At 36.1% G+C, this 17,348-nt stretch overlaps 1 protein-coding gene across 1 annotated transcript; it reads left to right on the top strand.

The window, feature by feature from the left end:
* The first annotated feature begins 6,989 nt into the window (after positions 1-6,989).
* On the top strand, positions 6,990-17,049 carry LOC128857392 (septin-2). The gene is made up of 4 exons (XM_054093134.1): positions 6,990-7,215; positions 13,922-14,280; positions 14,345-14,445; positions 14,513-17,049. The coding sequence occupies exons 1-4, from the start codon at positions 7,212-7,214 to the stop codon at positions 15,174-15,176; spliced, it is 1,128 nt and encodes a 375-aa protein (XP_053949109.1). The 5' UTR covers positions 6,990-7,211; the 3' UTR covers positions 15,177-17,049.
* Positions 17,050-17,348: the final 299 nt, after the last annotated feature.

Below are 17,348 nucleotides of genomic sequence, written 5' to 3'. Positions count from 1 at the left end.
GGGGACTTTTTCTTCGCAGCGATAAGTAATATCACACCTCAAATAATAAAGGAATATCGTTTTTAACTTATGCTTTTTATTTATAATATTTTGATAAAAATTTTATAATTCAAATGTATTCAATATATATAACCACTTTAAGATTTAATAGATAAGAACAACGTAGAACGTAATGCGTTCAATATATTACGATAAATTTCCATGACGAAAAATTTCGTCATGCCCATTGCAGAAGGCTTTTATGTATGACGAAATATTTCGTCATACCCAGCTAACAGGTTAATGAAATTAAATAAAGGATGATTCACAATGTCGAATTCCTTGTTTAACCATGAAACTAAAGGCATAATATAGAAAGCCTAATACGCATGAAGACATAATTGGCAACTAATAGGCTCAAGAACGTAAAGCCATTTATTAAAGCCGTTTAAAAAAATGTCCACTGTATCAACTTACTTCTACTTTCGACATAATATCCTTAAATATGTACTTTCAACTGCCTTGCGAGCATGTGTCGTCCCCCTGATATGTAATTTAATAAACTCCAGCTATTGAGGGAGTCAAAATGACTTACAATGCAAATTTAACACTTGTTTTGAAATGGATTATCCCCCTTAGCACTCGTTCCTAATCAAAAAAACTTCATAAAATTGCTATGCAAAACAGATATACCACCACATTTCAAAAGGGTGTCTCATTCTGGTCACATGTTTTGACTTTGGTATCATAAAGAAATACATGAAATTGTGGAATTTTGCAGCGATGGTTCGAAGATGTCATTGCATCGCGTCAGTGCTTTCTGGTAAGCTTCAGTGCTAAGTGACCAAGTTTCTTTGCATTACCAAACTGGCTGATACGCAGTAAATATTTCATATTATAAGACAGATGGGACTAGAAATTTTTAATTCTATTTTTCGCCGCAGGTAGTATTGTTCACTTACATGGAATGAAGAGAATTAGCTAAATTAAAATAGTAAAAAGGCGATGCATCTACATAAAACATTACCCAATTTACATCTTTATTTATTTATTGTTTTAAATTTATTAATTTAATTTCTATATTTAAAATAAAAGTACTTAAAAACTCATACAATTAAAAACACCCATAATTTATGTACATAAAAATGTGGAATATTTTAGCATCAAAAATTTTGCCTCAGGCAGACAGAACGTGCTTTAATTAAATACACATAATTAGAATCGCACCCTCTTGCGCAAAATGTGCATATATTTCTTTGCCCACACATATTTCTTTACACAACATAAACGTACTAACCACCCCCATTTAAATTGTAAACGAATAACTGTAACCATTCCATTGCAATTGCATTCAAAACGTATAGGTCACCCTCAACACTGTGCTCACATTTACACATAACAATATTCACACACACACACACACACAAGCAAACATGTAGATGGAAGAATAAAAATATACGAAAAGCTGAAAATCCCATGCGTGCCAAATGGCATTCGGGTTTAACGTCAAAAACCTCAAGCAGCTCAGAATAGTCGACCTTCTGATTCTTTGTCATCTCCACCCTTTTGTTATCGATAACTTTCAACCAGCGAGAGAGTGGCAGTGAGAGCGCAGTGCCGGTGTGACTTAAACTGCCTCGTAGGAAAGGAAAACAACTCGAAAGTCAATATTTGCATTAAAACGAGAGAGTGAGGAACTTTTTCAAATCGTTTGTTTCCTTTCGCTTCATTGGAAGTTCTCGAAGCTATACACCCATTGGAAGCTACACATTCGAAGCTATAAATTGAAAATCGGTTGCTGACTTCCGCATAACTTTCTACTCTTGCAAATCTATCTATAATGATTCAAGCCACAGGTCGTTCTCTGGTTTAGTGGGAAGCTCTTTGGAAGAGCTAATAATATCACTAAATTGGGGAGAGCGCAAAGCACTGCTTGTATTGGCTTGAATCTTATCCATATTCAGTACATCGTAATCCAACAGCCTAAGTCTGAAAAACGCCGGAAAACATCGGAAAGCCACAGAAAAAATGATCTGCATTATAGTCAATCTAAAGTCAGGATAGACATACTGGGTCGCCCATGATTCCCATGGTAGCCATAAGCTGACCACAAACGTTGTGCCCTATGAATAAACCCACCACTAGTATCAGGTCCTTCCTACTAAGTTTTAAGAGAAAGGTCGCTAATTTCCTGTGTGCTTCTTTCATAAAGCACTCCATTCTGCAGGAGCCCAACTCAGACAAACGCCTTCTACGGATAGACCTCATGAAGGCGCCAATCCATAGTTGAATAGATGCAGAATTGACACCTCGAAAGGGCTCAGCACCAAGAGGCATACTTGCAGAGCCTTCATTAGCCAGTTATCAGCTAACTCGTTCCCTGCAATACCAAAATGTCCAGGCGCCCAAATAAGACTAACTTTGCTGTGTTTCGCAACACTGTTCAGTTTTGTCTTACATTCACCGACTAAGGCCAACAAATTCCAAAACTACTACCCCGCCACTTTTTCTCAATTAGCCAGTATTGAAGATGACATATACTTGCGTTAAGAAAACCGTAGTTATCTGTCCGGTAGAGTAAGGGTATTTAGTGTCTTCGTCGAAGTACCTGCCAGATGCACTACCATCACTAGTTTTAGATTCGTCAGTGTAGAAAGTGCCCCAAAATCCTGTTAATAGGTTCTCTGGGCTCTTTTGTTGGTATGTTTGCATTTTTTATTTAAAGCATTGTTAGCCAAGACTTAGTTTTGACTTAATTTTTATAGAAATTTAGAAACTTACGAGTATTTATTCAGCACATTATCTCAAATACACCTGTGATATTTTTCACTGCCATATTTTCTTGGCAATGTAGTGGCACAAATTCTTCCACTATGATCAATTGAAAAGAATTGTAAAAAAAAAAAAAAAAATAATTACTGATTATATATATATAATTGGTGCGTACAGCCTTTTTTTTTTTTGGGTGTTTGGCCGAGCTCCTCCTCCTATTTGTGGTGTGCGTCTTGATGTTGTTCCACAAATGGAGGGACCTACAGTTTCAAGCCAACTCCGAACGGCAGATATTTTTATGAGGAGCTTTTTTATGGCAGAAATACACTCGGAGGTTTGCCATTGCCTGCCGAGGGGCGACTGCTAATAAAAAAATGTTTTTATTAATTTTGGTTTCACCGAGATTCGAACCAACGTTCTCTCTGTGAATTCCGAATGGTAATCACGCACCAACCCATTCGGCTACTGATTAACCGTCTAAAAATATTTGCATTGCATTTTTATTCCAATTTATTCCTTGTAACGAGGACAACCCGGCTACGCTTTTTTCTAAAACAAATATCTTTTCTTTTTTTTAAAAGCTTGAGAACTTGAAACGATAATACAAAAAGAAATAGTGCTGGAATAATTTTTTTGTTGTTATAACCTGGCAGATGGCATTTAATTTTTGAATATGATATCCGGCATATGTACGCTGCGGGTCCTTCCTCATTTCGAAAGAAATAAGAACCGTGAATGCCGCCAGTGCTCTATGAATTCCGCGAATAGATTTATTTTTTCAAAGTAAGTTTCCATAATTTGTGGTGTTGCGTTGTTCTAGGATTAAAAAATTCATTACGTCTTGCCAAACTTTTCTGAACAGAAATGTCAACTCAGTTTGCAACCTCACCTGTGAAACTATAATTATCGATATATATCCGATATAACAAAATATTTCAAAAGAAATGTAAGATTGAAGCCTTTGCCTCCGATTTGCGTATTATATTATAATTTTTAACTAAAATGAAAACTAAGGAACTTCAGAATTCATTTTAAAGGAATGATTTCATGGACATTTTTCTTAAGAGCTACCAGACAATGAAAACAAATTTGGCCCGCCCTACTGTACAAGTATCTGCTTGGAGGGAGGTTATGTGAGTTTTGAGTTTTAACTTTGTAACACATGGACCGACAAGTTCCGCGCCTAATAAATAGATGGCACTAGTTTTATTGCATTCACCTCTTTTTTCAGTTAGTACTAACCTCAAAAAGACAGCTGTTAAAATTTCATGATATTTCATTCATTAGTTCGTGAGTTATTATGGCAAGAGTCACGCTATTTTTGTTATTTTCAAAACAATGGATCAAAAAGGTTTTCGTGTTTTAATTTTAGAAGTATTTTAGAGACTCCTCTCCATCACCAACAACAATAAAACGATGGTTTGCTGACTTCATAAGTGGTCGTACAGGTGGTAACACCAAAAAACATCAAGCAAATCCAACAAATCAGACCTTAAAAATGCTTGTCGGTAAGAAACTGAGGTCTATTTTGAAGCAAAGCATAAATCGTACAAAAGTTGTATTGAAAAGCTTGGACGGCGCTGGAATGATTGCGTTGGAGTGATTGTGGATGGAAATTACATTGATGAATAAGCTAATTTTGAAAAAAAAATCGTGTTTTCTTTCCTTGGCTCGGCACTTTTCAGCCTATGTGTTATATATCTGACAAAGTTAAAGCCCAAAGCTATGAATTTTATGACTAAAAACTGTTTCCTTGATTTTTGATTGGTCGGAAAACTTTAAGCGATTCCATGACAAGTAATCCAAGTATTTTGGGCATTTTCGTCGAAATATAATAAGAAATAAAAGTGAAAGACGTAAAAACAATTAATACTTTTAAGATTTATGCGATGTTGTGACGTATTTTCGGTACTTTTCAACACTTTTAGAACTTTTTCTTAACTTTAGAGGATAAAATATACTTAAAAAAATGTTTTCAAAGAATCAAAAAAAAAAAATTTCCAAACAATTGAAAAAAATGTTTTTTCAACAAATGTTAGGGAATTAAATTTTCTGGAATTTTTTTGGGAATTTCCTTTTTTCAATATTTTCATAACTTTTTCTTAAATTTTAAGAATAAAATATACCTAAAAAATTGTTTCTGGGATTTTTAGGAAGAAAAAATTTTCAACATTTTCGTAACATTTTAAGATAAAATATGTATTTTCCGGAAATTAAAAAAAAAATGTTTTCTGGAAATTTTCGTGGGAAATAAAAAAAATGTTTTCTGAAAATTGTCGCGGAAACAAATTCTTTTTCTGTCATTTTGAAGAACAGCCAGCAAATAATTTTTTTTCAAAAAAAAAAATCTATAGGGAATTAAATAACAAAAAATTTTGTGTAACTTTTTGGGGAAATTTTTTTCCAAAGTTTTCGTAACTTTTTCTAACTTCTAAGGATGAAATATTCTAAAAAAGTTTTTTGGGGAATTTTTTAGGGAAACATTTTTTTTCAACATTTTCATAACTTTTTCTTAATATTTTTAATAGAAAATATACTTCAAATTTGTTTTTTCTATAAAAAAATGTTTTCTGGGAAATTGTCGTTGGAAAAAATAAGCGTTTTCTGTCATTTTTGAAAAACAGCCAGAAAATAAATTTTTTTCAAAAAATTAAAAAAAAAATCTTTAGGGAATTAAATAACAAAAAATTTTGTGGGATTTTTTGGGGAAATTTTTTTCCATATTTTCGTAACTTTTTCTAACTTTCAAGGATAAAATATTTTTATTTATTTTTATAACTTTTTCTTCATTTTTTTAATATAAAATATACTTCAAATTTGTTGTTTCTAAAAAAAATGTTTTCTGGAAATTTTCGTTGGAAATAATAAGTGTTTTCTGTCATTTTCGACCTCAGATTTTTTCTTATTTCTTTTATTAATGGCTCAGTAATTAATGCACGTTTCATAATGAGATTTCCATAACTTTTTGAGTTATATATTGAAATTCGCCGAATGTCAGGGGCGGCTTATTTTTTTTAATGTTGTCTTCTTTAGGGGCATTTGTATATATTAAGGGAGCAATTTTGCTTTTGTCTTCAAAATACAATTTCTTTGCAACCGTCTTTTTTCTTAAATTTTTAGTTTGAATTTAAGTTTTATGAAGAAATGCTACACGCATCTGGGAAATGGAATTTATTTGTGAAGAAAAAATGCAAAGCGCCAAAGTCACGCTGAGCAAATTGCACGAAAACGTGAACTGCTTAAGTTCTTAGTCTATTCCGTAATATTTCAATTCTGCCAGAATAATTTCTGGCACTACCAAACTTATCCAAGAAATTATTAAGCCACAGCCATCAAGTAGACCTTCCAATATATGCAAAAAAAGTACAGGGTGCATTTTCGCATAACGGCTTTAAATAAACGTATAAGTAATAAGTAAAAGGTGTAATTGATTAACCTTTAAAAATTTGTATTAGTTTCGAAAAATGTTGTGTGGAAGTAATATTTTTGGTTTCTATATTTCTTAGCCATTTTTTAGCCACAAGTTAATTTTTTTTCTGAGTTGGAAGTTATTTACTTAGTCCTGGTCAAATATTTGCAGCTCTAAAGCCTCATAAAAACAGTGAGAGCATGAACGTGTTCAAGCAGGGAGTTCAAAAACAACAAAAATAAGCGCATGCGCCGAATCCATAACAATTGTGATAACAACCCGAAAGAGGAACATAAGGCATTGCACAAGAAAAGCAGAAATGTAAAGTGAGCGACAAATGAAAATTCAACAAATTAGCAGCAAAAATAGCAAGACATTTTAGTATTTCTGTTTTAATGTGGAACGATAAAAAATAATTATTTTAAATAATTAAATTTGAAACGTTTGTTTACGCCACTCGTGCAACTTTCCATTAAAAAAAGCGAATACTTTAATTACCCAAGAAAAAACAAAGCAGAAAATGTGAAGTGAACGCAAGGCAAAAAAGTGAAATACGCAAACAGATGCAAATCGAGCACAAAAGCAACAAATACGACGTCGATAGTAGCAAATTGTGTGGAGTACATTGACTCCACGAAAATTTCGCACAATCATAATTTCAAAATTAACAATAATCACCGATTACGCAACACAATCTAACCAAAAAGTGTAAAGTACAAGAAGACAATAATTTACAAAATTACAAAAAAAAAATATTAAAATAAAATAAACACAAAAAGGCCAAAAGCCACAGAGAAGGCCAAAAATATAATCAATTACTCTGCGTGCATAGGACCTTTGCAGGCACTTTGCCAGGATACACACAGCGGGTACCACCCGAATAAGTTCATAGCGAAAAAACTGCCAACTAAGAAATTGCCGCTAGGCTGCTCACTGACAACTCAGCGAGGGGCTCATCAGACATTCAGCAAACAGAAACGTTTTTTGTTTTGTTTTTGCAGTATTTTAATGTAAATAACGAATAACGAACGCAAAAATTCTACTCTAAACAATGTGTAAGTGGTTTTGTTGCTTTGTGTGTTTCATTTCTTTCGTTTTTTCGTTTTAATTTGGCGGTGGCTCTTGAGGGCAGTGTAAAGAAATGCGCCCACACATACATATGCATACAAGTACAGCATTCCGTCGCCAAATTGTGTAACATACTTTGAGGCGCTGCACCCACAACAAACCGCCGACTGTTTTGGCATTCACTAACGATTTCCGCTTTGGGACAAAAAAGTTTCGAAGGAAACGACACACTTCCTGCACTTAACCTCCTTCTCGAGCACAACAGACACAAGGATTTGCATATGTGATATTATATTCGAAGTATTATTGTTGTTGTGTGCTTGAGTGTGTGCAGACACACACTTGGTGTAGTGGAAACAAAACAGGCAAAAAAATGTTTACTAACCCCAGCGCAATGCTATTTATTTTCCAACACGCATCTGCATTGCTGCATGCAACTAATTAGGGGTTTTTGAAAAACAAAAAGAAATGTGTAAATTTTTATGCTCTACAATTATGCTTGACAGAAAGAGAAACAAAAGCAGCAAAGGGGTGCGGTTGTCACACGTCACACCTCACCTATTTTTTTGGGCTTTGGGGGGAGATCAGCACTCAGAAAAAAATAGAGTAAAATTAAAATTTTTTAGCCAGATCTCGCGTGCTAATTAAAAAAAAAGTTACAGGATGGTTGGAAAGTAAGAACGCAAAAACAAGAGATGTGAATGTTTATTATTTTAAAGGGTTTTCCAATAACTGGTGTTATGAATGAATGGATTGCGCTATCGAGAAATGTTTAATGATTTTTATGGCTAGAATTGGATGGTATTAATCTGGACAACGTTTATTTTCAACAAGACGGCGCTACGTGCCACACATGCAACGAAACCATTGATCCTTCACGGGAAAAGTTTCCGGACCGGGTTATCTCTCGAAGAGGTGATCACAATTGACCACCGAGATCTTGTGATTTAACACCTTGTGACGTTTTTCTTTGGGGCCAAGACCTCAACCTCAAGACCTCAAAGATGGAATTCGTGAGACTATCGAGGACATAGGGCAGCCACTGTGCAATTCGGTTATGGAAAATTTCATGAAAAGGTTATTGTCCTGTAAGCGTGGTCGTGGTGGTCATTTGCCTGATGTTATTTTCCACTATTAACGGCATACCTTCCTCTTTGTAATGAAATAAGCATCCGATCATCTATATTAAAAAACAGCATTTTTCTTTGAATATCAAAATAACACCTCTTATTGGAAAACCCTTTATTAAAAGACAGTCCTTAGCAAAATTTTAGCAGAATAGCTTTAAAACCGAGTGAGTTATTCGCAAAAAAATTTAAATTTAACATTTTGTTAAGCAAAATATCAAAAATAAAAAGAAAATATTAGAATATATATAAAAAAATCCATTTCGCATCGCATGTTATGTACACATTATGATTTAAATGGTTTTCTCATTTCAAAAAATTTGAAATGGTTCTTTCTAAATGAGCTTTAGGGTGATTTGAAAAGTGTGTCAGAGAAAAAGGTTATGTTTAGTTAGTAGCATCTCTTGGAAGAACACACACCAAGTTTCAGCCAGTTCGGCCTGTTTCTTTGTGTTTGGCATTCGTTTCAATCGAGAAATTCAAGTGATTTTCCTTTTCCATCACTTTAACCCTACAGATGGCCTAGAAATATCTGACATATCTACCCACGAGGGCAGTTCAATAAGTACCTGTTTTAGGAATGAAGACACCACTTTTTCAAAATATTTCTTTTTTTCAATATAGTCCCCTTTTAGAATGATAAACTTCTTCCAACGCTTCGCACCATTTTTTCACCCCTCACAAAAATAGGATTTGCCGAACTCTCCAAAATTCGCCTCTGCCTCGTTTGTATTAAATTTTTCTCCCGCGAGCCATTTCTTCATCTTAGGGAACAAGAAAAAGTAGCAGAGAGCCAGATCGGATGAATACGGCGAAACGGCAGCAATTCTTAATGCAATTCATGCAGTTTGGTGGCGACAACTCCGGATTAAAGTGCTGGTGCGTTATCGTGGTAAAACAGCACCTTCTATTTCGTCAAATACGGCCGTGCCTCATTTAACTTTTTGTGAAAGCGATCTAATAACTCACTGTAGTATTGTCCAGAGATCGTTCTTACTTTTTCTAAAAAATCAATGAGGACGACGCCGTTCGCATCCCAAAAAAGTCTATCCCCTGCACTTCCTTTTCTTTGGAGCAGATTCACCGGGAGAAATCCATTGTTTTAATTCTTGCTTACTTTCTGGTGTTTAAAGATGAAACCAGGTTTCATCAACGGTAACAACTCGACAAAAAAATTCCTTCGGAACGCGCTTAAATTGCTCTAAACATTGCTTCGAAGTTAACAGCCGTATCCGCTTGTTGTTGCTTGTGAGCAATCGCGGTAACCATCGGGCCCACAATTTTTTCATCGCCAACTTATCACGTAAAATATTAATTGCCATTCCGGTCGACACACCTACGACCTCTGGTACTTCACGCACTTTCGTTCGTCGATCAGCGATCGACTTTTTGGACTTTTTGAATGATTTCTTGGGTAACCACGTCTGTCGGGCGTTCGGGTCGCTCTTCATCAACCACGTTTAAATTCGTTGAACTAATGTCTAACTGTGATCATTATTCCTTTTATCTCCTCGTATTTTTCCCCATCCAAAAACAAAAAGCGAATTACCGAACGATACTCTTCTTTTTCCATCTTAGCGAAAATCCCGAAACACGTCTTACTCGAATAGCTGCCAAATCCAAATCTTCTCAATCAGTCCTAAATTTGTTTTTCCGTCGTTTGATAAATGGCCGCACACGATGCTAACACCAACTTCCCTCAGGAACGCCCTCTATCATCAAACACGGGTACTTATTGAACCGCCCTCGTATGCTGATGGTAGCATTTTTGGTCTAGTCCGTAATAAACATGCACGCTTCTTATCAAGTTGCAACGAATAGTTGAAAAACTGGTTTTATTAATCATTTCAGTTTCAATTTTTGTATGTTTTTTATTTATGGATTAAATTTTCACTGTACATTAATTTAAATATTTTTTTGTCATAAAAATAAATTGTTTGTGTTTTATAAATCCTTTTGTAATATGGATTCCATTCTTACTACTTTTCTACGGTTTTTGGGGAAAATATTTTAAGTTTTTTCATATTACACAATTTTTTTTAAAGCTGTGGAACATAATTTGGTGACCATAAGGTCGTTTATTTGCATTTCTTTTGTTAAAGCTTTAAATTGAAAATAAATAAAAAATATGCCTGCAAATTTTTGAATACTTCTTGACAAATAGTAAAAATATTCTGGATAAAAAGTAGAAACAAAGAGTCGGATGAAGGTGGCTGCTCTAGGGGCCGCTGAAAGAAATGCCACTTTCGAACAATCCATAACAGTTTTTGAGCTAAGTCGAGATGCAACAGAGGAGACCATACTGAAAATCGGGAAGATTAAGTTTATAAATGGGTAATTGGGTGATATATAAGCACTTTGCCAAATCGGTTTTACCAAAATCTAAAAATTCGTATCTCCTTTGACAAGTGCACTAATAATGTCAATAATGCCAGGCAGTCCTGTTGACTAAAGGCGACAATTTCCAGCTGGATATTTACTGCAATATTTTTTTTCCGTGTATTGTGTGTGGATAGATTTCTTTTGTTTTTGGTTTTTTACTTTTCTCTGTTCTCGTCGCCATAAAATCTATTGTAAACATAACACACAATCAAATGTAGGCAATTCTATGTAGGCTCGTAGTATATCATCGGGCTGTGTCCTTCGAGGACATTCTTTGATTGTGTGATTGCAATGCGGTATTTTTGAGATTTTTGAGCAATGTGTGGTAATTTTGGTTTTATGTACAAATCGTACAAGGTGTGACTGAAGGATGATTTTTGTCTTAAATGAGTGCTTTTGAGTGCTAGCATTGTGTGGCGAGAAGTCAATCAAGCTATAACATAGTATTTACTTATAATATTTTGTCTGCAACTTTATTCAAACCTTTTCTTAAACTCAACTACTTTGTGGATTTAGAAGCAAGGGTTTTTGAATTGATTCATGAATCAATCTTATGCAGAGCTTCCTAAATTTGTTGTACAGTCGGATTAGACAGATTTTCTTTGGTAATACAAATGACTGTCTCTTTATCTTCTTCAGTTATTCTTCTTCTTTGTTGGCGCAGTTACTGTCTAAGCGATTTGTTTCAAGCTCAATGAGGAGCGCTAGTCGTTTCCTTCTCGTACTAGGTAGATAAGTTAAATGGCTGAAGTACCGGTCTGGCATTCCCCAAGTAGCACTAAAGTGCCGTTTTGATACCATTTTGAGACCTGTAACGGGCAGATATCTATAGCCAACTACAGCTGTTGCTTGGAGCAATGCCCCAGGCTGTCGAAGAAAGGAGCACCCAGCGACCTCAATTGTCTAACTGCCAAATACGAACACGTAGAGAGAAAGTGCTCAACAGTCTCCTTCTCTGAGAGGTCTAAACAGCTTCTGCAACGGGGATCTCTGCATGTGCGTCGACCGCCCAATGTACGGTAAACACGAGTTTGGAAATTGAATGGTGAGGTGTCCCCAGAACTTTTTGCATCCTTAGTCTATTGTACTGGAAGCATAGGATTTTGAAAACCACACGAAGAAATGTAACTCCATCTTTTCTGAGAAATAAGTTGCGCCATTCCTCTTTAACAACAATGAAGGGGATGACAATGTGTACGTGAGGCTACTGAGACCAATTCAGTCAACCCTTATCTGTCAAGTTCATCAGCAATTTCACTTATTTCTATGTTCCTACGTCCTGGAACCCAGTTGAGGAAAATGCTACCTGCACAACCAAGAGATTTGATCTCCTCCTTACAGTAGTTGACCAGTTTGGATTGGCACCATGCCGTCATCAGTGCTTTGATCGCAGCGTGACTATCGTAAAAAATGTTGATATCTCCTGCGCTCTCGCTTCTCTAAGCATTCTGCATGCCTGCAGGATGGCAAGGACTTCTGCCGGAAAAACACTAGCGATATTCGGCAGTTTTAAAGAAATGCATAAATTGCTCTTGCTCCGACTCCCAATTCCATTTTGGAGTCGTCAGTGAAGGCACCAGTTTCCCTCACGACCCTCAAGTTCCGGTTTGCGGATCGAGATATCTGTCCGAACTTCAGAGAAGTACGGTGTTAACTGCTCAAGAATGCTGCCATGCCGTTTGAGAGATCGTCTCCAGCGACCAACCTTCTTTAATCTGATTGCAGTTTGAACAGCGATGGAAATAACGTAAAAGTCGATGGGAAGTAAGTGCAAAACGACATTCATGGCAGCATTGGGACAGGTTCTACATCATCCGATAATGCCAATATAAGCAGTCCTTTGCACCCTACCTAATTTAGTGATATTATAGCCCTTTCGAAGGGTCCTCCAACCAAACCAGGCATCCATAAGTTAAATATGGCAGAACCACTTCGTTGTACATACAAAGAGCAACTTGTGGACATCCATTTTTTGATGAACATAGGTTTGTAGGAGTAGAAAGCTATGCTGGCCTTCTTCACCTGATTTTCAATGAGTAGCTTCTAATGGAGTTTGGAGTCAAGTATCAATCCAAGATACTTAACTTGCGATGAAAGCGAGAAAGTCTAAAGTGCTAAATGATGGCAATTAAAAACGCCAAATCAAGCCAAGTTTTGATCCACGCCGTCTTTCCATACAGAGGAGACTTTTCTTCGACTTGGCCTAGCCAGTGAACCTCCTAGATTTTTGTCGATTTACACAGCTAGCTAACGTTAAACTAAACTTTTACAGCTAAACGTTTTCTCGTCTGGATATTTGCCTTCACCAATGAATAAGGAATTATAAAATCTCAGCGCAATCGTTATTTTGCCTCCACCCTCGACTCTCACTTCTAAAAATCGAGCAATGTAGAACCCTCCAATGATAGATTATTCTATCGTCACCTTTTGCAGAACAGAACACATGGAGCTAATGTGAACTGAAACTCAGATTGAGCACTTTACTGTTTAGAGCTCCATTTTAATTATACGAACAATATAAGAGCCACACCTTTTATTAGGGTTTTGGTTCAGCTGCTTTTCCTATTTATGGTGGGCGTATTGATGTTGTTCCAAAAATAGTAGAACGTACAGTTTGAAGCCGAGCTCGAACAGCAAATGATTTTTAATGAAGAGATTGTTCATTGTCATTGCCTGCCGAGGGGCCACCGCTATTAGAAAAGAAATTTACATAGTTTGATGTTCATGCACGACGATTCGAACCTCTGCACTTCCGAATAATAGGCACGCACCAAGCAACTCGGCTACTAATAGCGCCTTTATAATCTTTTTACAATATCCGAAAGCATTCTCTGCGGTTAGATGACTTAAAACTATCAAGTACGGCAGAGAAAAACATTTAACCCCCTGGTCTCTGATGATGAGGAATTGGTATACCATTCCGTTGAGTACCTTTGCTCTTCAGCTATACAACTTTAATTCCTCTGTCTTCTTCGGTATATACCTACTGTCCTAAAAGTGGGTTTCCCAGACCGTGTCGTCCTTATGAGTCCTTTGTAGGGATTATAAAGCTAATCTAATGTTCCCCGAGATCTAGATTTAAGTTAACTTCCGACTATGGTTAAACATCTTTCATACGAACTTTCTTAATATTTTATGCCATGAGAAGCTGCTAAAAATCACACACTCCTCTCTCTAATTTCAGCTAAAACACCATCATTCGACAAAGATCGCGATTACATCGGTTTTGCAACGCTGCCCGAGCAAGTGCACAGGAAGTCGGTGAAACGTGGCTTCGACTTCACGCTCATGGTGGTCGGTGAATCTGGACTGGGCAAGTCAACACTGATCAATAGTCTCTTTCTGGGTGATCTATACAAGAATCGATTTATACCAAATGTCGAAGAGCGACTCGAGAAGACGACGCGCATTGAAAAGAAAACTATGGATATAGAGGAGCGGGGCGTGCGTCTGCGATTGACAGTAGTGGATACACCAGGTTTCGGTGATGGCATCAACTGTGAAGATAGTTGGCGCGTATGTACCGCATACATCGATGAACAGGTGAGCGCACTGGCGAGAGATACAACTGAAGAAAACATTAATGACTGCTCTATTACTTTTTCAGTTTCGCCAATATTTTACAGACGAGAGCGGACTGAATCGACGTAACATACAGGATAATCGTGTGCATTGTTGTTTGTATTTCGTGCCGCCATGGGGTCACAGGTGGGTAGTCACAGGTGTTGTTTTTTTTTCTTCATTTACTTTATTGCTCAATTTTTCGTCTTTGCAGTCTACGTCAAATGGATCTGGATCTAATTAGGCGACTGCATCGCAAAGTCAATATTGTGCTGGTCATCGCCAAAGCGGATTGTTTGACCAAAAATGAGGTGCGTAAGCTCAAAGAACGCATACTGCAAGATTTGGAAGATAACAAGATACAGTTATATCAATTTCCCGAATGTGATTCGGATGAAGATGATGATTTCAAACAACAAGATCGCGATCTAAAGGCCTCGATACCATTTGCGGTCGTCGGCAGCAATACGATACTTGAGGTGGCGGGCAAGAAAGTGCGCGGACGTCAATACCCATGGGGTGTGGTTGATGTCGAAGATCCCGAACATAGCGATTTCAATAAGTTACGCACCTTCCTCATTTCCACACACATGCAAGATCTGAAGGACACCACACAGGATGTACACTATGAGAATTTCCGAGCACAATGCATCTCACAGATATCGCAACATGCGCTACGGGAGCGAGGCAAATTGAAGCGGGACTCAATCAGTTCGGTAAATGGCTTCGATGCGGCCATTTCGGAGACCGACCGATTGTTGTTGCAGAAGGATGAAGAGATACGACGCATGCAGGATATGCTAACACAAATGCAAGAGAAGCTCAAGCAGACACATTTGATGGAGATGAAGAAGAATGATAGTGTTATCGATGTTTAAGAGCGGAGAGTGGGTGTGAAATATTAAATTATTAAAATACATGGAAAGTGCACTAAGCCAGTGTGAGTGGAGATTTAATGCATGGAAAAGGGTTCGCAGCATAAAATACTTAGAGTGACACGAAGAAATTACCCCACAATTTTGCGCACAACATTGGACAACATTTAGTATTTATTTGGAAATTAGCCTCGTGGAGCTGATAGAAAGCACACATACGCCCACGCAAATCTACATGCTAATATTAAAATATTCTTACAGGAAGTGAATTGATTACCAAACGTTGAGTTTTTAGTGGATTTGAAAGCTAGTCGCTATCAAGCAACTGCAAAATTTTTCACACCGTTACCAAGAGAGGTGTCAAGTGGTCTCTTTAAACTAGATTTGGGCCACTTTCAACGAAATATTTCTGGTTCCTCCACTAGTAGGGGTAGTAGGCAATTTTCTAGTACAGAATTAATAGTTTCCCCAGCACAAAGAATTTATCCCGTGGTAGAATTCACACACAAATATCAGTGCATACCAAAAACGCAAACAAACGAACAAAAAAGAAACCATATATAAAATTATACGAAAAATAACGATCAGCTGAAGAAACAAAATTTCGATTTGAAGAATTTTGAGTACTTCAAAATTCAGACAAACACATTCTAGGCCCACCATTTTAAAAATAAAATAAAATATTTTATGTGAAACGAAAAATCTGGTGTTCGATAGCGGTTTATAAAAGTGTTAAATAGCCACTTACTAATCGATTGCATATTAGAAGCGATCATTTAAAAGTATTTTCGAAAATTATTCAAAATGATATAATTAAAAATTTTTACATAAAAACAGTTCAAATTAAATAACGAAGTTGAGCAGTGCACACATCCATACATGCATTCAAACAGTCTGTGTAATAATTGTGCCGCGAAAGCGGATTAGGCGATGAATCGATTATGGCTGCTTAGAAAAATTATCAAATTCGAAATTAACAAAAAGAAAAGTTAAAATTTGGTGTGTTTGGACTCCTTTATTTAGGTTAGGTTAGGTTACGCTATGGTGGTAGTCGGTCTGCACGACCAACTCACTTAGACCTTACAGCTCCCTTGTGATACCACTGTGCTGCACGGGAACCTCATTTACCTTCCTTCGTGGAACCATATTGTGGCTCTTATGAAACGTAGTATTGATCCCAACCCCACGCCAGCCAGCTCTGTAAGAGAATTAAAAAAGTATTTACCTAGACAACCTGCTCTGATCTTAGCTAGGGCTGGACAATTTCAAATGAAGTGCTCAACTATTTCTTCCTCTTCCTTATCTCTGCAACTTCTGCAATAATTATGGGAGAAAACTCCTAGTGTTAAGGAATGCCTGCCAAATAGCCAGTGACTGGTTAAACAAGCCACGACCTTCGAGATGCTATCTCTTGAGAGACTAAGCAGTTCCTTTGTTTTTTTCTTGTTTATTTGCGGCAATAGTAGTCTTGCTGGAACCCAAATAAGGCTAATCTTGAATACGACACTAATATCATTTAGGGATGCCCGGCATTCCTGTGCAACCTTCGATTTGAGTATAATAACTTACTAAGCAGTAGCTTAAAGATAAAGAATTTGAATTTTTTTTTCTGAAAAAATATTTATATGGATAAGATGCACACTTTTTGAATTTCGGATTCCAATGAATAATATCCGCTTTTAAGGAATTACTCACATTTTTCTTATTTGTTTCTTAAGAATGGCTTAACAGAATGGGCAAACTTCTAAGCTTATTTGAAATAAAAATTTTACCGAAAAATTTTTTTTTGTAATTTGAAATTTTTTATTAAAAATTATTAATTAATCGTTTTTTATTACTTTTAAAATTTTCTGCTTTTCTTATTAATTATTTTTTTTTTAATATAAAATTTGATCAAAGACCAAATAAGTTGCAAAAACTAAGCTTTAAGCACTTTTTTCGAAATAAAATAAAGTTTTAAAAGTAATTAAAATAAAATTTTAAAAGTATTTTTTTTATTTTAATTAAATTTTTTAGTTTGAATCTTATTTTTTAATTTTATTTATTTACTTTTCTTATATTGAGCCTTTCTTATTTAAAATTGTTTCTGTTCTATTTGCTGGTACAATTTTTTAAAAGGCCAAAAAATTTGCAAAACTGTGTTTTAAGTACTGTTTTTGAATTGAAATAAAATTT

The sequence above is a fragment of the Anastrepha ludens genome, chromosome 3, assembly GCF_028408465.1.
Source record: "Anastrepha ludens isolate Willacy chromosome 3, idAnaLude1.1, whole genome shotgun sequence".
NCBI lineage: Eukaryota > Metazoa > Arthropoda > Insecta > Diptera > Tephritidae > Anastrepha > Anastrepha ludens.
This window is presented reverse-complemented; position numbering and strand designations above follow the sequence as displayed.